The following is a 23,557-nucleotide window of genomic DNA, read 5'->3' as shown; positions in this document are numbered from 1 at the left end:
CTGGGCCAGGTGCCCACTGCCTCTCCTCTTCGCCTGGGTCCACCGGGGCGAGCATTGCGACAGACCCCCATCCAGGTTCCATTGCACGGCTGAGATGTGTCTCCTGGCTTGGGGACTCAGGCCTGTCTGTGACTCCCTTCCCCGTGATCACGGCGAGGCCAGGGAGCCCTGGTTTCCGAGTCTTCAGCCCCCAGTCTGTTGAAGCCAGCTGCCCGTCTGCTTGGCCAGGTGGGCAGGGATCCAGAAGGGCGGACCTGTTGTCTGTCTGTCACTGCGTTCCTGTCTGTGTCCTGCATGTGAGGGCACGTGGTGGTATTTTTCAGATGACTATTTTGACATAATGAAGGGTGGTACCAGGATTGAGGGTTATTTCCATCTTAGTGTCTTATCCTGGTGGCTCAGGTTTCTGGTTTTGTCTACTTTGGGTTATTGACACTTTTGACATTAATATATTAAAACAGGCGGGGGAGGGGGGTGGCAGAGTGGGTCTGAGGAATTCGTTACTAGCACCTTCTGGCTTGTGGCGGCCAGCATCGCAGAGCGCTCTCTGGCTCCCCCTGGCCTGCGCCCCAGCCCTGCAGTCCTGTTGCTCTCCACACCTTCTAGACCGGCACACTGAGCTTTAGCTAGCTTAAGCTTGCCGGTAAGTAACGGAGCTGGGACTCGGACCCAGGTATCTGGCCTCCAGGATGCTGTCCCTGACATGCCGTGCTGCCTCCTGAGGGCTAACCATCTGGGTGGAGCCCGGGAGCCAGGCCTGGCACCTGCCTGAACTCCGTGCAACCATCAGACATGCCATGTGTCTGGCTTTACTGAGGCTGCGTTTTGAAGCATGCCGTCACCAAGAGGAGGATAGTAAAAGCATGTTCCACCAACCATAACCTCATGCATTATCTGTGCTCACAGCCCTGTGAGCATGTGTAGAAACACTCGCTGCTTTCCCTCGGCCCCTCACGCACATCATAGTAAAGGTCACGTCTCTTTATTCCCAACAGCCAACTGTCTTCATTCCGAGGCTGTGGATGTGGGTTGGTGGCCTGAGCTGAGCTCAGATGGGAAAGTGCTTGGGTGTGGTTTTGGTAGTAGCCTTTGGAAGTCTCTTGCTTTGTTTTGCTTGAATTGGTCTTCAATGTTTTTGAGGGGAAAACAAGCTATAGTTTTATCTGCTTGAGCCTCTGTGCTTATCACCTTCCTTGCCCTCTTAAATTATAACAGTGATTACAACCAACACTAATTTAAAAACATCCGTTCCTAATTATTTGGGTAAAGCGTTTATCAAAGAATATTTGGAAATCCCAGACATGCACAAGGAAGAAAATTAAAGTTGCCTGTAACCCACCACCCAGAGGTGACCACACTACATGCTGGGTCCAGCCGGCCTGTGGAGACCGTACTGCATGCATTGTCACACGTTACCCCGGTTACTGAAAATACGTACAATGAGCATGAAGTAACACCCTACACATTTTCTGTCTTTATTTTTGTTTGTACTTATTATTCTGGCTGTAAAACCTTGGAATAGTATGGATAAAGGAAGTTCCTCCCCCTCGTCCTTCCCCCATCCCCCTCTGGTCTCCCTTTTAGAGGGAAATGTGCTAATAGGAAGAGATCGTGGCGAATTTTTCTGCTTTTAAAAATGAGGTAAAAGGCACATAACAAAGTTAACTGTTAATCATCTTAAAGTGTATGATTCAATGGCATTTTTTAGTACATTCATGGGGTGTGAGTACCACCTCCAAGTTGCTTTTTGTACCTATAGAGATATGCAGCTTGTTTTGGTTAAACGTTGTCCTCGTACGGCTACGGCTTTGCAACTTCGTTTTATATGCCAGGTCAGATGGCCTTTATTCTCTCCGATTCTTACGTAATTCTACATGTATGGCCGTATCGAAAAGTATTTAATCAGTGTCTGTCTAGATGGACATTCACGTTTTTTATGTTTGTATGCTTTTATTTATTTATTTATTTTAAAGATTTTATTTATTTATTCGACAGAGATAGAGACAGCCAGCGAGAGAGGGAACACAAGCAGGGGCGGGGGGAGAGGAAGAAGCAGGCTCATAGCGGAGGAGCCTGATGTGGGGCTCGATCCCAGAATGCTGGGATCACGCCCTGAGCCGAAGGCAGACGCTTAACCGCTGTGCCACCCAGGCGCCCCAATGTTTGTATGCTTTTAAAGATTTTATTCGTTTGGGAGAGAATGCGAGAGAGCGCGCACGCACTGGCGTCCACATGCACGAGCAGGGGGAGGGCAGAGAGAATCTGAAGCTGACTGCGCTGAGCCCAGAGCGCGACACAGGTGCTCAGTCTCATGACCCTGAGCTGGAAGTCGAGAGTCGGTGCTTGACCAGCTCAGCCACCCGGGTGCTGCCCCTTCTGTGTGCTTCTAGAAGCCGTGTTCTCTGGGTGTGTTTCCTTGTGTGTACGTATTTGTGTACACGGGCAAGTCCTTCCCTAGGGTGGACAGACTAGGAGTCAAACAGAGACTTTGGAGCTTAGGGACCCACTTGAGCCGTGTGGTTTCTGAGCCTTAAACCTTTTGAGGTTCAGGTGAGGTGCGCAGCCTTGACAAAACACGAATTTCTGGTTCACCTCAAAAGGGCTTTTCACGGGGCTTGGCGGTCTTTTCCTTGGGACATCGAGCAGTGCTCTATAGAGCAGGGTACCGATGGGGTGTCTGCACGCGGACGGAGGGTCCTCCCGGGAAGCATGGAAAGCTGGGGGCCTTCCCGGGCCTCACAGGGAGGCACCCAGGAAATCAGAAATGAAAAACAGCCTTCTGTGTTCTCTGTCTTGCCTGTGGTGACGCTTTACTTAACCTTCTGTTGGGGGAGTTACACTAGAAAGGGCAGGTCACGGCTTGGACAAAGTGTCATTTATCTTGTGGCTCAGAGCAGCGTTTGGCTTCCTGAACCAGCCTCAGGACTGGGGTACCGGCCTCCTCTGGGCGCGTGGCGGAGCGGACCCAGCAGCACGGCAGGGGGCAGGGCCGTGTCTGTTCTGCCGTGAGCGCTCAGCCGGCAGGCTGCCTGGACGTGGCTTGGGGGCGGCAGGGGTGCAGTTGCGCCCGCGCTCTACCTGCCCTGGGCGGCTCCCCTCGGCGGCCACTCTCCTGAAGACACTGTAGCTAGCGATTAAGAAATACTTTAAAAGCTGTTCAGTCTGCCACTCCTAAGTAAGCATCGCTGCTGGGGGAAAAGGTTTTTGTGCAATTTCAGTTTAAAGAGATTCTCCCAGTTGACTTCCCCAGAGACCGACCTGGACTGGTCTCTTGCGGTGGGAGTATGAGCGTCCTCCTTCCACGTGCTCTTGCCAGTTCTTTATTGGTTCATGCTTTGAAAATTCTGCCACTTCCATGGGTGGAAGATGGAATTTCAGTGTTTTTGGTGATCAGTGGAAGAGACCATGTATCGCCTCTTCATAAGTGTTCTCTGTGTTTACGAAGCTTCACGGGAAGTTTTCAGGGCCGTGTGAAAGGTGGGTAGAGGCACAGTGGGAGACAGCTGGCGCGGATGCTGGGGAGGGGGGCGGTTAGCCTCGGGTCTGCGGGTATTTTGGGGCCAGTGCTCCAGGTCACCAGTACGCTACTAAGTAGGCTATTTGAAAAAAAAAAAGCAGGAGAAAACTCATTTCTTTAAAATCCCCCCCACTCAGACTTCTCCAGTTGCAGCTGGCCTCAACGCCATCTTTCCGAACTCAGGCAGGGCCTCCCGAGCCAGGAGAGCAAGTGCACCAGTCTGACAGGCACTTCATAGTCTACACTCAATGAGGAGCACAGACTTCTAGCAGCTGTAACTTGTAGACTGTCACCTGACACACTTTAGGTTAATAGAAGAACAGTCAGGGATCCCACTGTATCGTGAAGCTGCAGGCACTAATGATCAGAGCAGCAGGGGACAGCGGGGTTCTGCTCCTTGCAGGTGGCTTCTGTAGTGTCCCCTGTGGCAGATGCTGTAGCAGACGTCCCTGTAGCTGCTGGGCACGTCTGGGGGTCCTTTTCCGGGCAGGTGGCAGAGGACAGTGGGTGGTGGTTGAGCGGGTATCTAGAATTTGGAGTGGATGTCAGCAGGATCGGCCCCTTCTGCGCAGGCTCGCCTGGGACGGAGACTTGGTGCGCAGCTCTCCGGTGCGGGGCCGCTGTGTAACCCCGCCTCCGTCAGGAGGTGACGCGTGTCACGTGGGGCGAGTGACGTTTGTCGTTCCGGCTCTTCCCAAGTCGTCATCTCTGACAGACGTGTAAAATGTGGATTCTGTTTGCCCAAAATGAGTAATTCAGCTGTCCGACTTTTCAGGGGGAGTAAATGTTGGCTTTGTGGGAAGAAGTAACTGTGTTCACGGTTTCCAATAGGCGGTGGCCCTTTCCACACGGAGAGGATTTTGTGGCTGGCCAAGGACACTTCATCATGCTTGTCATCATTCTTAGTCCAGCTTTTTCGAGTGGTTTTAATGAAGCTCAATTATGAATCAGAAAATTACAAATTGAAAAGTTATGAATCAAAAGATCGTGAATCAAAAAGCTATAAGTCAGAAAGCCATGAATCAAAAGGTATTTAAATCATTTTTTTTCTTCCCTTTTCCACCTAATAATGCTTTCAAGGTGGAGAAAACACTGCTTTTCCAGTGTGGCGCTTCCTCCACGGTTCTGCTCTCGTGCTCTTACGCGGACTTTCTCGCGGCGCTTTGCTGGGGTCTTCCTGTGAGGAGCTGATGGAAGTTTCATGTGTTTGTACTGGTTACATTTTCTGAAAGGGGAAAAGTGTTTCAACATTTTTAAAGTTATTTTTAAAAAACTTAATGTACTCAAGTTTTGATTCTTATTACCTTTTTAAAGCAGAAGCAATTTATTTGAATGGCATCTAGAATGTAGTTGTCTCCAGCCATTTTTAAGCGGGCCTGTCTCTGTGTTGCGTTTCCTGTGGTTCCTTGTCCCGCCAGGTGGGGCTTTAACTGCTCTCTCCCTAAGCCCAGCCCTGCACCTGCCCGCCTCCCCCCCACGCCTCCCCTGCGCACAGACGCTCTCTGGGACCACGCGGCCCCGTCAGCGGCGGGAAGTGTCCGAATGTGCTTGGACGAGCGTCTCTGAGTCTGTTCTGCGTGTATTGCAGCTCATTCCAGTCACTGTGGGACAGTGAATGTAGGAGGGCTTCTCAGAGAGGACGGCCACCTCAGTGTGACAGGGGAGTCCTTGTGTAAGTATGGCTTCGCGGCGCGCGGGCTTGCGGGACGGTGGCGGCGGCTCCCCCGGTGGCGATGCGGGGCTGCTGACACAGACCCCACGCCCCCTCGCTCAGGCAGACTTGCCGAACCCTTAGCAGCAGATGCCAGGAGCCCCCGGATTGCATTCGCTTTGGTTTCTTATTCTTTTGCTTCATCAAGTTTCCAGATTTTCTCAAACTGCCATTGTTGTGCACAGTTCCGATTGACCAGGTTTGCATAGTAATTTGTCAAATTAACTGCTTGTCACCACCGCCCACAGGTGATGACTGTAAGAGGAAGGAGCTCCTTGAGACGCACACAGCCGTCCGCTTGCGGTCCTCGAGTCCAAAAAGGGTAGCAGGGGCCATTTGGCACATCTTTCCTTACGCAGGTTGTCGTTTGCACCTTTTCATTTTGTCTTTATCGTGTTCCTCACAAATGTATAGCTCCTTGTTTGTAGTGGTGAGTCGAGCGCTGCTAAAAACAGGAGTAATACTGCAGCTTACCATACAGAGAACGTCTCTCTTGAGAAGTTTCTTTGTAAAGGTATCTAGTACAAGTTACTCATGTGAAAAGTAGCTTGCTTGAGGTGAAGTCAAAGGCTTAGAGGCTGGTCACCCTCCTGCGGGGGAGGGGACCTGACAGGAAGCTCCTTGTCCCGTGCCCGGTTGCCAGGACACACGGCATCGTTCCGGTGACTGCTGTGTCCTGAGCCTTTGCCACACAAGGCACACAGGCGAAGGTAGAGGTTTTCCGATTCATACCTGGAAGTTTCTTGCCAAAGCTGTCTTTAGACAGCTTTTTTTTTTTTAAGCTTCAAAAATAATGGTTTCTTAACTGGTAATAGAACAAAGTGATAGATTAAAGAAGCCCCTTAAACCATGTTTCTTCCCGTCAAGCGCAGGGTCAGGAGCCAGCACTCAAATGCTTATAGGAGTATCTAGCTTCCAGCAGCTAATCTCAAGAAACCGAAACAAAATGGATTCATAAGCAGTGTTCGGCCTTCTATAATGTGTGATGTTTGATACAAAGTTTATTGTCTTCTCCTGTCATCCAGTGGTACTACCATTTGTAATCCCAACGTTTTCACTGGAAAACGTTAGCCCTTAGAATGGGCGTGGAGTAATGAGCCCTCCTGGTCTCACCTGGAGCTGTCCGCCGGTGTCTACGGAGTTTTATCTGCAAGTTGTCTTAGCAACTTGCCAACCGTGAACGCGGGGGGCTGCCTGCCGCCCCCGGGGAGTTGAGAGGGGCCTCTGCGTTTGACTGAATATCTGCAGGAAGAGTGAACCACCATTCAGCATGTGATAGCATTTTATAAGTGAATTTCAGAGTCTTGCTTGGACTCAAAATGGTTGGTTGGTTTTTCCCCAGAAGAGACTCTGAACTGATTTGAGAGAATTTTGGTAAAATGCATACGAGGGGGAGTTTGTTGTATTGTAACTATGGAGAATGGATTTCTGGTGTATGTTTTGAGCGTGCCCCTCTCGCATACATGTTATCTGTCACAGGTCACCTGTTGGTGCAGACGCTGCAAAGGATCGGAGCTTCCGGATGGTCTGTGTTGCAGACGCTCTTGTCGGTTCTTTGGCTGGCCGTGGCGGCTCCAGGTGCTTGTATCAGCTTTGTCTGTTAGTGTTCTCTGCGGGTCTTGGGCAGTTCCGCTGCTGCAAGTAACGATTGATCTCACCAGTGAAAGTTTCACTTTAGGGCTGCATACTTTGCTCCTTGATATAACACATTTCATTCCCGATGCCGTAGAAGTGCTAACATCCGTGCTCCTGGTGCATGAGCGTTCTTTGTTTCCCTGCCGTGTTGGGTCCTGTGCGGGTCCAGCTGCTCCGCTGAACTGGCGTGCAGAATGCGTGGGTTTGCTGTTTCCCACCTGTGGCTTGTTCCGTGCCTCAGCTTCACCGTGTGTGCTGCTTGGCGTCCCTGTGTTTGAGCAGACGGACACTCCTCCGCGCGTCATGCCTGACTCCGTCTTCAGATACTCACGTGATATTTGTTGGCAGATGTCCTTGTGCTTCTCGCTTGACCATCACAAAAACGGTCCATTTCGGAGTTTGATTTTCCAAAGAGCATTTCTTTACAATGTTTGGTGTTTTCTCTTCTAGGGAAGGCAGCCTCTGGAATATTCTGGTGGCTAGGGATTGGATGGTACCAGTTTGTTACTCTGATTTCTTGGCTGAATGTGTTTCTTCTTACAAGGTAAGGAAACCAATATGATGTCAACTTGGTATTTTTAAGAACTGACTTTGTGCTCATTGCAGGATATAATTTGATTTTTTTAAATGATTTAGCTTATATTTACATCGTTTTTATATTTTGGGATATTAATATCTTGCCTTTTTTATATCACTTTATATTTTACAAAGTGTTTTTATATCTTTATGTAATTTTTCAAACCATTCCTGTGAGAAAGGAAAGGCAGCTGTCTCTTAAAACCACAGTGTGTAGGAGTTAAGTGCCTTGTCAGGGATTACACAGATCGGGAGGGGTGTGGTCAGGACGGGGAGAGGCTCTGGCTCCCACCCTGGGGCAGCCCCCCCCCCCCCCCCCCCCGCCCCGGCCCCAGGGTCCTTAAGTGGCCAGCATGGTGCCGTGCAGGTCAACAGTTAGTGAATGTGTTTGATTGTGACTGTGGGCCAGCAGACACTGCTTTATAGACAGGTTCCCCTGCAGGTGTATACACACCTCGTAGATGACACCGTGACTGCATTTCTGGGGCTCCTGGCCGGCTCAGCTGGAGGACCATGTGACTCTTGATCTCAGGGTTCTGAGTTCAAGCCCCACATTGGGTACAGAGCCTACTTTAAAAAAAAAAAAAAAAGGCAACTCTGACTGTATTTCTAATACTGTAGACTTTTTTTTTTTTTTAAGATTTTCAAAATTTATGTATTTGACAGAGAGGCAGCGAGAGGGGGAACACAAGCAGGGGGAGTGGGAGAGGGAGAAGCAGGCTTCACACTGAGCAGGGAGCCTGATGTGGGGCTCTATCCCAGAACGCCGGGATCACGCCCTGAGCCAAAGGCAGTCGCTTAACCACTGAGCCACCCAGGCGCCCCATTACTGTAGACTTTCATTTTATTTATTTTATTTTATTTTATTTATTTTATTTTATTTATTTTATTTTATTTTATAAGATTTTATTTTATAAGATTTTATTTATTTATTTGACAGAGAGAGAGACAGCCAGCGAGAGAGGGAACACAAGCAGGGGGAGTGGGAGAGGAAGAAGCAGGCTCCTAGCGGAGGAGCCTGATGTGCGGCTTGATCCCAGAACTCCGGGATCACGCCCTGAGCCGAAGGCAGACGCTCAACGACTGAGCCACCCAGGCGCCCCGACTTTCATTTTAAAATAAGGGCGGGGTTATTTTGTATAAAATTACCCAGAAAGTTAAAATAGGATGGTGACCCTGATTTTTCTTTTATCCAAGTTAAAATTTTTCTTTTTATTTCTAGGTGCCTTCGAAATATCTGCAAGTTTTTACTCTTGCTCGTTCCATTGTTACTTTTACTAGGTAAGTAAACTCTGACTTGGTTCCATGATGGATATCTGCACAGGAAGGTGTAAATGAGGGCAAGAACTGCACGTTTGGCAGAGTGTTGGCTGTCCACACATGCGGTTGGCCCTTGTCCCCTTTAGCTGCAGGTGTGTCCCTGTGCGGCCAGGGAGACTTCCTCTCAGGCCTGCCTGTGCTCAACTGGACACGCACGTACGGAGCTCAGCGGGTAGACGGCCCCGAGAGCACGTTCACACCTGGCGAGTCTCCCCTGAGCCGGCCGCTGGAGGTGAGCACACAGAAGCTCTCTTCTCAGGCATTCCTCCTCTGTATTCCTCAGAGAACAGGCGCCCTGGTTCAGAAAATGTTAAACGTCAAGTAAGCAAGCTTTAGAGCTCCTTAAATGTTCTCAGGTAGATCAAGTAATGCATATGTAAGTAATCTCATTCAGTTAATTTTAACTTAAAAAATAGTAGTACCCATGGGGCGCCTGGGTGGCTCAGTCTCATTAAGCGTCTGCCTTCGGCTCAGGGCGTGATCCTGGAGTTCTGGAATCGAGTCCCACGTCGGGCTCCTCCGCTGGGAGCCTGCTTCTTCCTCTCCCACTCCCCTGCCTGTGTTCCCTCTCTCGCTGGCTGTCTGTCAAATAAATAAATAAAATCTTTAAAAAAAAAATAGTAGTGCCCATTACTTTGGAAAAGACAGAAAGTAAGAAGAAAAGACAGGCCCCTGTAGTCTGCCCTGTAAGGAAAATCCCTGAGGATGGACGTGGTCCTGTCCTGTGCCTTAACGGCTCCACACATGTTGTAGGGACGTTCCACTGTGATACTGTGCTCTGAGGTCATTTCACACCAGGCCTGATGTGCTGCTGGAATTGCTCTCACTGCTGTAGGACGGTGACGAGGCTTTCCGCTGGTTTCAGAGGAGCGAAGTGGAAAGACAGCTGACCTCGCTGTCTGGACAGTGTCGCAGCCACGATGAGAAGCTTAGAGAACTGGCCGCTGTGCTTCAGAAACTGCAGGCACGGGTGGACCAGATGGACGGCGATAGCGAGGCAACACTGTCCTTGGTTCAGCGTGTGGTAGGGCAGCACTTAAAGGAAATGGGTGCCGACAGACTGTCGGGCTCTCAGGTAATGCTGAGTTCTCAAGTGTTTGTTTCCTTTTTGGGGATGAAGAATGGGAGAGGTGCTGCTGTGACAGGTGTTCGTGCTTCTCGGCTGTTGGGAGCAGTGTGCTGAGGGCCAGGGTGGTTTCCCGGTGTTTGCCCGAGACCGGGAGTTGCAGCCCGTGGGACAGCAGCGGAGTGGGCGCCGCGCTGGGGGCTGGGAGCCGCGGTCGCCGTGGGTGGCTTGCTCGTGGGAGCCATGGGACCTGGTGCCCTGTCTGCAAGTTGTTTCTGACCCGCATTTTACTTTGAAAATGGATTGAACATAATAATTCAGTGAAGTTTCATTGTCAGCTGTGATTTCATATGCGTTTTAAATCGACACTGATTTGAAAAGTTAAATCTGTGATCTAAAAAAAATCTCACGATAATGAAGTTTAGAGGAGCTGCTATTCCATGTGGAGCCCTGAACAAAAATGTTGTGTTTATTCGGTATTCTCAAGGAAAGAACTGTCAGTTTTCCTCAGAACTGCTGTTTGTTTTCTTAAGTTCCGAAGTGAGTATTCAGCATTGAGGTACATTGGCGTGAAATCTTTAAGTACGTGTTGCCCCTTTCCTGAGCAGCCTGCCTCTCCCTCATATCTCTTGTCTCAAAGCCCTGCCCACCCCCCCAGCTGTCCGCATCACAGTCGAGGAGGAACCCCGACTCCCATCCCTCCCTGGTGCAGGTGTCTGGGCCTGGGGACTCCCAGGCCTCCTCAAGGCCCTGCACAAAGCCTGGTCCCACTGTGCTCTGGAGCAAGCCTGCCTCTTGTCCCTGGAGCCTCCAGCTAGACTTGGCCCCAGGCCAAGCACCCCCAGGGCCAAGTGCCCCCTGGTCACCACCTTCGCCTCCCACCTTTCAAGTCACTGTCACACCTGATGTTGAATGAATGACCCTTGTCTTGACTGTGGTCCGGCCCGAGGCCCATCAGTAGTTGTCATTGTAATGTGCCGATAGCATGGGGACCCCAAGGCGACAGGGCACGAAGTGACAGGGCACGCTTGCACCTTCTCTGCACGGCCCTAGGTGGCCACCCTTGGAGTCTCCGTGCCTGCTCAAGGCACACTTGGCGTCCTGCATTGACTCCTGTCTTTGCTGATTTCCAGTTTCTCGACCATAAAATTGAGATGCTCTCGGCGAGGTCCAGTTAACACCGTTATGAGTGGTCTGCTCTTAGTGGCCATTCAACAACTTTGTTAGATGGGAAGGGTGAAGGGAACTTTGCTGGTGTTTTGCAGACAGCATGGAACAGAAGGAAGGGCTGAAGCGCGTCCCTGTCAAGGGAGATGCTGTTTTGAAAAACAGAGCAGCTGGACTGTTGTAGGTGGCAGATCACGAAATCTGTCCCTGTAGGCAGGACGTTTCCTGAGTGAGCGTAGAGTCACGCCAGGAAGCATGTTGGTCTCAAGAAGCATCTCAGCCGAGGCGTTCTGAAATAGTGTCACCACCACAGGGATGATAGGACTGTGAAATCCTCAAGCAAGCAAACAGGTGGTGAGCTGGCAACCTTCAGTTATGTTGATTTCTCTTGCTGAGAAAAGAGATGACGGTTCAAAAAAAAACCAGCCAAGCATCAGTTTGTGTCTTGTTCTGTAAACTATCAAATCTTATGCAGTCTGGGCTCCCTTTACAACTAGGTTCTAAATTAGATTAGCTAGGTATGGATTTAGCCTGTCCTCCTCACACCATTCTCCGGTATCTACCTGTACGCCAGTGTGACCGTGATGCCAGTCCTGATGCAGGGCAGTCGCAGGCTGGCTTCTGAAGCGGCCCCCCGCTCGTCTTACTCTTGCGGTCGCCTGTTATCGCCCTCCCCGCCACGCTCCTGGCGTGTGTGTGCTGTGCGTCCGCACTGTGCCGTTGAGCAGTACGCCAGCTGCGTGGGGCGGTGTGGAGCTCGTTGCTCAGCTGCGCTGGCTGCACGTGGCTGGTGGCCGTTGCAGTGGACAGCCGAGAGAGTGGCGCCTCTCATCGTGCCGCAGTTAGGTGGCAGGCAGAGACGGTGAGGAAGCTCACGGCCGCATCCGTGGCTGCCCTTTGTGTATGTCAGCGACCTGGGTTCATCCCATTTTTCATCTTGTTTTTATGTAAACTTTTATAAACTTTTATAAATTGTGGTTATAATTTGGAACAGATGGGGTATAGTTAACAGGCGGGACCTCCAATAGTGAACGTATCGAATTACTTAGTTTCTGTGTCTTCTGGCCTGGGTCTGTCTCTCTGGGCGCACGGTGCCTGTCCGCTGTCTCAGTGGATAGTTGGCAGTGACTTTTCTAGACTGCTTGGGACTGTATCCGACAGTCTTCATGTAGTTCTACCTAAGCATTGCTGAACAAATAGGCGTAGGTTGAACAAAGTGTAGTTTCTCAGCAGTTCCCCCGCTTCTCTGGTGTGTTTGTCGCTCTCTTGTCTTGCAAGCCGGAAGAGTAACTTGTGTGTGCAGTGCTTAAGTAAGTCCCTTCAGTCACCTGGGAAACCGTGCCGCAGGGCAGCACTCCGGTCAGGCCATTCCCGCGGCTGTGCTGTGTGTCAAGTACTGCGTGTAAGCTCGGTGAGCGGGTTGGTGTGTCTTTCCTCGTAGCCCGCTGTCCTCCCGCACACGGGGGGCCGTCCACGTGGGTGTCTCCTGGAGAGCACAGGCGTGCGAGCTGTCAAGGGAGGGGTGGACTTGTGGACGCTGAGGGCCCCCCCCGCATGACGCCAGGCCAGGCTGTGACCAGGCGGTCTCGTGTTTGGGGTTCTGTGTGGAAACAACTTCCAGGTCTTTGTCTGTTGCTTACCTCCCACTTGTGCTCCTTTCCAAGACCGACACCGTGAGTTTCCACCAAGAGCACGAATTGCGCCTCTCAAACCTAGAAGACGTTCTCGGAAAACTGACAGAGAAGTCTGAGGTATGCATCTTGACCTTTCCTCAGCAGGAGAGCACCTGCCTCCGTGCGTGTGCTCACACGCCTCAGCCTGCAAGGAGAAGCCTTTTGACTGTTGCCTCTTGCTCCTGGGAGCTCATTTTACTACTTTCATGTTTCACAAGTCTGCCTTTTTCACGGACTCCAAGGCATCTTTTCAAGGGGGGCCTGAGCCCTTTTCTCCTCGAGGTCACACAGCCTTCCGCAGAGTGACTTTGTAGACAGACAGTGTTCATTTTCTGTTGGAAAAGCTGTTATTATCAGATATCGGTGGGAGGCTGGGATGTTGGCACTGATCTGAGCCACAGACACTGTGGCGCGATCCAGTTCGGGGTCGCCTGGCACGTTGGGTGCAGGGGCAGACGTGGCACAGCCCTGGGTGTGTCAGGGCGGCTGCCCTGTTTGCACGTGGAACCAGGCAAGTCCCGACCACCTGCTGATCGCAGAATCCCTGGTGTCGGGGGGCGGGGGGAGGGCTGGAGAAGGGAGCAAGAGGTCCCGAGCGTAGCCCTCACTTCATTTTGTGCCATGGGGAGTCTGGCCTCATTCAGCTGGAGTTTGAGTGGATGCGGCTTCCCAATGTGGGGTGGTGGTGTCAGCCCCCCATCTCTGAACGTACCCTGTTCATGAGTCCTGTTTCCATATGTGACTCTGTCATGGCCTTGTCCTTCCCCGTTCAAAAGCAACTTCCTGGAGGTGCTGGCAGTGTCCTTCTTGGCCGGGGGCTTGGTTACAGGAGCTGCTCATTCTGGAAATCCATCAAGGTGTTCCGTGTGATTTCTGCAGCTCTCTGAGTATATGTTACATGTCTTCTAAAAGTTTACTTTGGGTGTGCCTGGCTGGCTCAGTCGGAAGAGCGGGTGACTCTTGATCTTGGGGTCGTGGGTTCAAGCCCCATGCTGGAGGCAGAGATTACTTAAAATCTTAAAAAAAAAAAAAGAATGGTATAATCCCTGGAAAAAAAAAAAACAAAAACATTTACTTTGAAAAAATAAACATCTCTCACCTGCCAACCAGCAGGCGGGTCTGGGCTTTGAACTAAGGGGGGAAAAAATCACAGATAAATACATGTAGTTTCCTATAGAAATATAATGTTAATCAAGGGTGTGATTTATGAAATGTTAGTGTATAACTCCTGTCTAAACAGTTCTTTCTCATACTTTTTAGGCTATCCGGAAGGAATTAGAACAGACGAAGTTGAGAACAGCTAGGTAGGATAATTTCAGATGAATTAACATTTTATGTTTTCTCGTAATGTGGAACCCAGCAGTCGTTCCCGAGGGGGCACTGTGTGCACCGTGAGTTCCGGCTCTCTGGTGGGATCACTCCCAGTGGTGTCTCCCCCGAGGACAGACACTCACTGCCAGGGTGCGCTCGGGGCTGAGCTGGGGCCCTGGTGCGGGTGGACTTCTGTGCCCTCACTCTCAGCCTCCCAGCAGCCGCTCAAGCGGGCAGGACACCTACCTTCCTGGACCTCCCGTGCATGTGGCTCTGTGCCAGCTCCGAGCTGTTTTTTGGCCATCTAAATGGTTCTGTCCCTGACAGTTTCTTGGGGATGTGGTGTGTGGGCTGCTTTTGCCTGCTACCTTTGTCTGTCCCCCCGAATTTTCCTGGAAGTGTGGACTTTCCCTTTCCTCGATACACTCATGGCACCTGTCTTTTCCCACACCCCTCATTTTATCGACACGGGCTCTCTGCACCCCCGTCCTATGTGTGTGTAGATGGGACGCCTGTACCTTCCTATTGCTTCAGGGATTCCTGCAGCTCCGCATGGGCGGGGGGTGGGGGAGGGCCAGAAAATGAGCTTGAAGCGTCTTCCCACCTCTGGCTCCTGTGTGTGTTACAGATCCTGTATCACCACCGTAGGTCCCATATGTCCGGTGTGGACGGGGTGCGTGTACGTGCGCGGACCGGTGTGGACGGGGTGCGTGTACGTGCGCGGACCGGTGTGGACGGGGTGCGTGTACGTGCGTGGACTGGTCGTGTGGACAGGGTCTCTGGGATTTTGACTTAGAGCTGATGGCTCGTGTTGACGTTGAGGTGGGACAGGTGGAGGTGTGTGCAGAATCGATGGGTCTGGGGGTGGCGCGGGTCCCTCCTCCACGTGTCTTTTGCCTCGTTTACGCATGTGTGACGGGTGACACCTGACTTGTTTCCTCCTCTCTCCTCCCGTGGACTTGCCAGCGGAGCTGAGGAAGAGCGGTACCTCCTTTCCATGGTGAAGCGTCTGGAACTAGAGCTGGGTCAGCTGAAATCTGAATTGTCCAGTTGGCAGCATTTGAAAACCAGCTGTGAAGAGGTCGATACCATCCATGGAAAGGCAAGTGGTAAAATGTCTCCTCCCGGGAAGTAAAGGAACGCTTGAGCTGAAGTTTTAGGTTTATTAATTTGATTTCAACTTTCTGTAGAACGTTTATTTTCTTATATGTGCAGTTTTTAAACATCTACGAGAAAGTAGTTACTCTTCAGCTCTCCTGGCATTTCCTGTAACGTTGACGCTTCGGTGTCTTCTTGGCACGCTTCCTCGACGTGCGTAAGGCCGTGCGCCACCACGTATTCGTATGTCTTTTCACCGCGGGAGAGTCCCATCGCACTTTGCAGTCTGCATCGTGTGGTCACGTATCAGGCGGTGTCGGGCCCTTGCGTCCTTATGCAAGAGAGAAGTCCAGGCGCTCGAGCTGCGTGAAAATGAACAATACAGACACTTGAGTGGCAGAAGTCATCGTAAGGCAGAGGCAGATAGTAGGCTGCGAAAAAGGGTTTACGGCCCAGATGATAAACGTGTCTCTGTTGTGGAAAGAGCTCCTGAAGTTGCCGGGAAAGGAGACGGGCACGTGGACAGAGCTTGTGAGCAGGTCGCTCAGTTCCACTAACTGGGTTTGCAGGAAGGATGACCGTTGTTCCAGTGCTGACGTGGCAGCACCGTGAGCGCCTGCAGCCTTCTGGGGGCGGGGTGTCTTAGGCTGTTCACCAGTTGCGAAGATGCATAGTCTGCGGGTAGCAGCCACACTCTCGGGGCTCCCCTGACGGAGTCCCCTGGGCAGACAGGCACCGGGAGGACGTGGCGGGCTGTCCGTAGTGTGGATGCCCCAGAGCTCTGTGAGTGGCTGAGCGGGGCCTCCCTGCGTGATTTCTCTTGTGCATCTCCGTGCCAAGCAAGGAGAGGGGGTGTGTAGAAATAACGCACAGGGTGTTTCTAGCACACATGAAGTAACACTCGAGTTGTTAGCACGACTGATTGTTGACCAGACTGAGTGTGAGGACAAGGGGCTCCTCCGTCCCCACACCTGAGCCTCGGGGGCGCCCCGCTTGGTAAATGCCCGCTGAGGAGCACGCGCAGGCGACAAGGTGGACGGAGCCGCTGTCTCCTGGGCTTTCTGGGTGCGCACTGCGCTTTTCTGGTCCAGTACTCCTATTCCGGCATTTTTATAGAGGTTCTCCAACTGCGAAGGGGGAGAATTGTCCCGTTTACGTTACGGGTATTCGAGACGCTTTGTCATAGTTTCGAGGTGTTGAGGTGACAGAAGCGAAGTGAGAGGCTTTCGTTAGAACAGTGACTTCACGTTCTGCTTGCGAATGGTCTTCCTAGGTAGACGCCCAAGTCCGAGAAACCATCAAACGCGTGTTCTCGGGCGAGGAGCAGGGCGGGTCTCTCGAGCGGCTGCTACAGACGGTCTCTTCTCGGTTCGTAAGCAAGGACGACCTGCAGGCTTTATTACGGGATCTGGAGCTGCAGATCCTGAAGAACGTCACGCACTACATCTCTGTGACGACGCGGGTTCCCGGTTCTGAAACTGTGGTGTCCGCTGCAAAGGAGGCAGGGATTTCCGGAATCACAGAAGCGGTAGGTGCACGGCGAGCAGTGTTCGCGGCGGCGTCGTGAGGGAGCGGGCAGATGTGGGTTCTCACGGGAACGTGGTGCTGATCCAGAGGTGCTCAGCACGGCCTGGGGTGCGGGCAGGTTCCAGCTGCTTGTGTCCCGGAGATCCTGCCCCCGGGGTGGCCGCACACCTTGTGAAATCATAGCAGTTTCCCAGGAATACGGTGCCGAGCTCCCGTCCCAGATTCTAGTCCTCGCTATGTCCATATTCTGTGGAACCCACGGGTTCTCTGGCTCACGGTTGTCGTGGCTGTGTGTGAGCCCTGGGTGACAAGGCAGCACGTCCACGTGATGGCCCCTGCAGCGGGGGTGCAGGACTGACCACCCCCCCCACGCCAAGCCTGTATCCCAGATAGAGGTAACTGAAAATGTGTTCTTGATGGAAATGTGTGGCCTTCATTTCTCCATTAACGCTGAGTCTTGTCTCCCTGTTGTGCACTTGGCTCTGTCCAGCAAGCCCGCGTCATCGTGAACAATGCCTTGAAGCTGTATTCCCAGGATAAGACTGGCATGGTGGACTTCGCTCTGGAGTCTGGTGGTGAGTAAACAGAAGTCTGCTTACCGAGTACGGTGGTCACCTGTTGGCCAGCCGCTACCTGCCCCACTTCAAAGCCGTCTGGAACCTGATGCTGGGAAAGAGCATCATGGTGGGTATGCCCCTCATGCTCTTGCTTCAGGGGACGCTCAGGTTCTCCCGGAAGAGGGCTGCTGGTGACGCGTGTGCTCTCACATCAGTTGGCCTGAGCCCGTGTAATGACCTACGTCAGCAAAATCCCAGTTTGAGGGCATCTGAGTCGCTTTTGGGTTCTCCTAGCTACGTCAGAGTTTACTGCCACGCGGCGTTGGTTGTATGGTAAAGTGTGTTCAGTGTAGAAGCGCCGGGGTGGACACTAGAGCAGCAGTTCCAGACTGCTTTCCAGAGCGCTCAGTGTCGTCCACACGTGTCTGTCCAGGCGTTCAGTGAGCGATGGGTCCGTGCCTGCTGTACGCGGCGTGGGGGAGACAGCTGGCAGACAAAGCAGCCGTGAGAACGGCTCCTGGATGAGCAGAGTGGTGGGGGTGCTGCTTTTGTTCCGCAGAGAAACGAAGGGGAAGTGGTGCGTGCTGTAGGCGCGTGGGCTCGGGACCCAGTCCCGGTCCTCAGGGCCAGGTGCGTTTGAGCCATCAGAACGGTGGTCTAGTGAAGCATTGTGGTCCACACGTCTTCTGTCACCTACACCCTTGGTGACATTTGGGACAACGCCCCCGGATCAAGCATGGGAGCATTTCTTTGAGGAAACGTGTGAATGTCCCTACTACACAAGAGTGAAGACTTCAAGGGACATCACGTCTGTTTAGGGGAGGTTTTTCTACCGTCTGTGTCACCGAAAATACTGTTTTTCTGAGTGTTTAAAACTTAGGACTTGGAGATCAACGGTTGGTAAACCAGCATTTTCTCTCAGAGAAAAGGAGGTTCTTCACGCACGGTCGCTGATGAAGGGGCCAGAGAACCCCGCAGGCCAGCGGTGACTCAGTTTACCCTCACCCGGCAGCATAGGCAATCTGCGTGATGCCCCTCGTCGGGAACCTGGTCCCCGCAGGCCCCGCACTGGCCCAGAGCCGCCGCTGCGCGTGAAACGCCCCACATTCTCCCAGTGTCCGCCGGGGTCGGGAAGGCTCTTAATTGTTGTGGCGTATGTTTTGTGGAGTGTGACTTTTATAGAATATTAAGTGATTTTAGCTGCTTGTTTTTGAAATTCAGTGATTTATGAAGAGACCATTTCAATTCAGAGACATCAAGCTGTGTTAACCATTCGGCTGGGTGGTTGTTCTCTCAGGAGCGTAACTAACCCCGACAGACCGCGTGTCATGTAGAGTTTGGTAACTTTGATGACACCGAACTGAAGGTTCTGTCGTTACTCACGGCATTCGAGTCTTTGTAAGTTGAAAGTATTTTTTTTATAGGGTCCATATTTAAGGATCCTTTTTTTTTTTTTTAAACGAGGACAGAATGTGTAAAGAGTAACGCTGAGGTTCGGAGGTTCGGGTCGGCACTGCTCTGTGGTCGTGTTTGGATTCCCGGCTCTGCTCGCTCACGGCACAAGGAGCAGTCGTCACGCGGGCCCGCCACTGTGTTCGTGCGGGTGCTGCGGGGGCGTTGGTGGACCCCCAGCGTAGGAGTCACCGCCTCTTCGAACACAGACGTCTCGGCAGCTTTCATTTTACAGGGTTTATTTTGAGAGTTTGTTGTTCCTCCCACACCGTCTCGTTTGCGTTGGCAGCAGCCTCCTGTCTGCCTGTCTCCTGTTGAGCAGCAAATTGGATATATTTTTTAATGCGTTTTTTTTTTAACGGAGATCTAATTCACATAACCTAAACTTCACCCTGTGAAAGCATTACGATTCAGTGGTTTTTAGTGTGTTGGCTGCAGGATGCTTACGTTACCCCACGTAGAGCCCTGGACCTGTTAGGTTAGCAGACCTGGCGCCTGTCGCCCGTCCCGAGCAGCCACTGAGAGCGTCCCGTCGCTGGGGCCCCTGTAACAACACACACACCTGTCAGGGAGCTCCAGTGCCTGTCGGAGGCGTTGCTCTTTCTTTAGTAAGATGCACAAAGTCCCTTCAGAGTCCCCTTCGCTAGAGTGGCAGACAGGGGTGCTGCTTTGGGAGGTCGCAGCTGTGCCCTGAACTTGGAAAAAGTCGACAGGAGCCTGGGCTGATCTTAAAGTAGACCGTTCTTTGTGAAGTTCGAAGCTGGAGAACGCTCAGCCCTCGCGGTAATGCCCTGACGGGGGGGACGCTCTTCCCAGCGGGTCGCTGCGGACGCTGAGCTAGCCCCGAACTCTGCTTTCAGGGGGGAGCGTCCTGAGCACACGCTGTTCGGAGACGTACGAGACCAAGACGGCACTCATCAGCCTGTTCGGGATCCCGCTCTGGTACTTCTCCCAGTCCCCGCGCGTCGTGATCCAGGTGAGTCGTGATCTGGGCACGCACCCCCCCTCCCCTGGCCCCAGAAGGAGCCAGGAGATGCCTTGTGGCCGCTCGTTCCCGTGGCACCACGCACATCCCTGCGGAAGGGTGCCGAGCCGAGGGCTCTGCTCCGTGGGCTCTGCTCCGTGGGCTCGCACAGACCCATGCGCCGACGGCGCCCTCGCTCTGGCCGTGTGTCGTGCCCTCGTCCTTCTGGTTCACCCTCGCAGCGCGAGCCGCAGTTGCGCTGTTGCGGCCCTGTGACGGCCGAGGGCGTCCCCTCGTGAGACAAGGTTGTGCTTCCTTGGTCTCCGAAGAGCCAGAGCAGGGGGAGACCCCTCCCCGGCACCATGGTGCGCCGCACGCACCTTGTGCCAGCCGACCGGGCTTCAGACTCCGGAGCCGCCGTGGGCCACCCTCGGGGCGCATGGCTGTTGGTGCGTGGCTTGTGGTACACAGTTGGTCACAGAGACGGAGGACGGAGAGTGTAAATTGTCGCAGATGTTGGTTCCTCTCCTAAAGCACTGCCGGGCGCTACTGCCTCTTTGAAGAAAATTCAAACGACTCCTCTTGGGTGAAATATCCTCATGATAGTTGTGCTTTTCTTCAAAAACAAGAATTTACAAATTAATCTGACCATGAGGGATCAGTAAACTTAAGATTTCGACGCCCCGTTGCTGTCGTGGTCCTTGTCTCGTCCTTGGGAGCCCGGCTGGCAACGGGTGTGTGGGCAGCTTTCCCACAGGCCTGAGCACCTGCCAGGCACCAGTTTGCGGCCGCTCATGGGACCCTCAGGCGTTGCCTTGGCTGCTGGGTCACGCTCTTTGCCCTCAGACAGTGCAGAGGGCTTGATGTTCCTGATGTTCCCCGCGATACCACACTGACCCACGGCTTTGTGCCCGTTTTACACAGACTGGATCCGGTGTCTGGAGGTAGCTGGCATTTTGGATCTTAGACGTATGGGAGCGAAAGACTGCTTTATCAGGAGAACTCCCAGGGAAACTGGAACGGGGAGGGTTGACTAGGAGGAACTCTTACCTGTAATGAAGTTGGAGGAATAGGTGATTGGCTTCTCAGAGTAAAGAAAATTCTTATAGAATCTGGGGACAGCAGACACAGGACCGGCTCCTACTTCCATGACCAAGCCAGTGGGGGGGGTACCCGAGACAGTGTCTGCAGCCCTCCCAGGGCTCAGGCCCAGACCTTTTTGTAGAGGGCACAGCCGGGGCTCACTGAATGGTGCCACCCCCATGGAACACACGCGATGCCCAGCCTCCGCGGTGCTGGGGAGGCTCTTCCCAGGGAGGGGACTCCTAGAGGCACTATGCTGTCAACAGCGCCCGGAGGGGTGCCCAGGGGACCTGCAGCGTCCCTGCAGCGCCGTCTGGGGACAGCGTCATCGTTTCCCAGGGCAGTGTGATGAGGATCACAGGGTACAGCGAGAATGAGTCCAAGCATAAGCACATGGTGGGGGGGTTCACCATGCCCCTGTCCCTTCCCCTCCTGTCCCACCTTAAGAGCGGCCGCGCGCCATGCAGCTGACTTGTGCACTTGGCGTGTTCTGGTCAGCGCAGCACGTTCAGCTGGGTCCCTGCCAGTGGGCATGGTGGCTCCTCTTTTAAGATCCTCCCCCGACGAAATATCCTCACGCCTGTCATTTTGTATTTTTGCCAGTGTATCGTAGGGACAGCGGGGTATGGCTGGGTCAGAGGGTCCATGCGTAAGGAGCTCTGGTGGATATTGCCAGCAACGCTCCTGGAAGGGCCTGCGCTGTGTGTACTGACCAGCAGTTCGTGTGCGGTTCCACGGGCCCCTTGTTACTATTGAGCTTTTCGGTGAGAAAGGGTCACACTTGTGGTTTGTGTGTATTTCTCTCGTTATCATGTAAGGTGGAGCATATTTTCTTATGTTTGAGGACCATCTAAATTTACTTTTCTACAAAATGTGTTTGCCTTGCCCGTTTTTGTCACAGGTGCTGGTTATCCTAAGCGTTAGGCTCACTCCCGTACGGGGACGGCCACCCTCTGGGGCTTAAGTTGCAAATACCTGTCCCCAGTTTGTCGTTGGATTTTGCTTTTCATGATTTTTTGATTTTTTACTTTGCAGAAAGTCTTGTTTCTGTACCAGCGTTCGTGTTTTCTCTTTGTGTTTTTGTATTTTAAGTTTTAAAATGTCAGACACGTTCTCAAGAGCTCGTTTCATTACACTTGACCCTTTGCAGGGGTTTGAGCTGCATAGGTTCTCATCTGGCGGGTGTGTTTATAAACGCAGTGCTGTGAACAGTGTGTTTCCTCTTCCTCACGATTCCCTTAATCCCACTTTCTTTTCTCCAGCTTTTTGTAAGAATATGGACCATGCGGTGATCGACTTTCTATGATCCGTGAGGCTTCTGGTCAGCTGTGGGCTGTTGGTGGTTAAGTGTGTGGGGGTCAGAAGTTACACGTGGAGTTCTCGTGGTGCCAGGGGTCAGAGCCCCAGCCCCCACGTTGATCGAGGGTCGGATGTGTTAAGTCGTTGTCTTCTGCCTCTTCCCTAGCCTGACATACATCCAGGTAACTGCTGGGCATTCCGAGGCTCCCAGGGGTACCTGGTGGTGAGGCTGTCCATGAAGATCCGCCCGACCACCTTCACTCTGGAGCACATACCAAAGACGTTGTCGCCCACGGGCAACATCACCAGCGCCCCCAAGGACTTCGCCGTCTATGTGAGTGAGCTGGGTCGCGGTTCTCCTTCGCCTCCTCCTCCCCCGCTGGGACCTGCCCAAAGATGAGCCCAGTGGAAGAGGCTGTTTTCTGGTGTTCCTGGCTGTCCTCCTCTCAGCCTTGCGGTGCTCTAAGCAGATCAGACGCCGAGGGCGCCACCCCAGCCCTTTCCTGGGGAGGGCAGCGTGCAGGGGGTGTGTTGGCTGCCACCCGGCCTGCGGACCTGGAGACTTCTGTTTCCAGAGCACGTGTGGCTGTCGGGCTGTGAAGGCAGCTGTGACAACTGTTTCCTGCCGAATTAACAGGAAGCTTCCGACACACAGGTTGGAAAAAGAGCATCCAGCGATCCCAGCCCCCAGAGAAGCCATTGTTCACGCTGCGGCATTTTCTGCTCTCTCCTTTCTCCCTGTAAAAAATGCAGTCAAGACAACGCAGCTCATAGGATTTTGTTTCTTGCCTTAAAACAAATTTTCCATAGATATTTTTTGATGGCACTTAATTTTTTTTTTTTTTAAGATTTTAAAAATTTTATTAGCAGAGCGGGGATGAGGGACAGAGGCAGAGGGAGAAGCAGACTCTCTGCTGAGCAGGGAGCCCAACATGGGGTTCGATCGCAGGACCCCAGGATCACGACCTGAGCCGCAGGCAGACCCTTAACTGGCTGAGCCACCCAGGGGCTCCTGATGGCAATTAACTCTTTGCACACATCTTTAAGTAGCATAAAATGCCATCTTGTAGCTAAACCCTGGTGTACCTCTCCAGCTTCCACGCTGGAGGACAGAGGCCACAGCTGCAGCTCTCCCTCACTCCCTTAGACCAGACACTCACAGCCCTGTGCGCCACACCGCAGACGGGGCAGAAGGGGCAGACAGGGTGTGAGCGTCTGCAGGGCCACTGACGCATTGTTGCAGGCGGGTTACCAGCACTGACCTCCCCGTGTCCTCTTGTTCTAACCTCCACTAACTTGACAGGTGAAAGCAGCATATTTCATCTACGTTGCTGGACATTGCACCCACTTTACTTTTTTTTTTTTTTTTTGTACATTTTGTTTTTATTCATTTATCTTTTGGGATCTTAGCTTCCTTATGCATACCTGAGCTGCTTTGTACAGAAATACGAGTCATGTGTCACGTACACACGCACTTCCCAGAGTTGGTCTCGGTGCTGCGTTTGGCCATGTGTGCCCATGGCCCACTGTTGCATCCCATACCGAGCAGTCCTTCCCTGTGATGACACACTCCAACAGTCATCTCTGTTTCCTGCTGATGA

General features: G+C 52.6%; 1 protein-coding gene across 41 annotated transcripts in view; it reads left to right on the top strand.

The window, feature by feature from the left end:
- The window catches only part of SUN1 (Sad1 and UNC84 domain containing 1), a 52,309-nt gene that overhangs the window by 26,070 nt on the left and 2,682 nt on the right, over positions 1–23,557 (top strand). For 14 of the 41 annotated variants that reach the window (XM_057315626.1, XM_057315617.1, XM_057315627.1 and 11 more), the window contains 15 exons: positions 4,349–4,546; positions 5,106–5,189; positions 5,477–5,587; positions 6,708–6,806; positions 7,314–7,407; positions 8,662–8,720; positions 8,846–8,991; positions 9,595–9,834; positions 12,657–12,743; positions 13,926–13,969; positions 14,943–15,082; positions 16,352–16,602; positions 17,092–17,176; positions 19,471–19,586; positions 22,123–22,290. In XM_057315626.1, coding sequence (XP_057171609.1) covers positions 4,349–4,546; positions 5,106–5,189; positions 5,477–5,587; positions 6,708–6,806; positions 7,314–7,407; positions 8,662–8,720; positions 8,846–8,991; positions 9,595–9,834; positions 12,657–12,743; positions 13,926–13,969; positions 14,943–15,082; positions 16,352–16,602; positions 17,092–17,176; positions 19,471–19,586; positions 22,123–22,290 — 1,922 coding nt within the window. Of the gene's footprint in view, positions 1–4,348; positions 4,547–5,105; positions 5,190–5,476; positions 5,588–6,707; positions 6,807–7,313; positions 7,408–8,661; positions 8,721–8,845; positions 8,992–9,594; positions 9,835–12,656; positions 12,744–13,925; positions 13,970–14,942; positions 15,083–16,347; positions 16,603–17,091; positions 17,177–19,470; positions 19,587–22,122; positions 22,291–23,557 lie in introns of all 41 variants that reach the window. The other 27 variants (XM_057315629.1, XM_057315635.1, XM_057315641.1 and 24 more) reach the window with 6 other exon arrangements.

Source organism: Ursus arctos, unplaced genomic scaffold (assembly GCF_023065955.2).
Source record: "Ursus arctos isolate Adak ecotype North America unplaced genomic scaffold, UrsArc2.0 scaffold_2, whole genome shotgun sequence".
NCBI lineage: Eukaryota > Metazoa > Chordata > Mammalia > Carnivora > Ursidae > Ursus > Ursus arctos.
The sequence above is the reverse complement of the archived record's forward strand: the minus strand, read 5'-3'. Positions and strand labels throughout refer to the sequence as shown.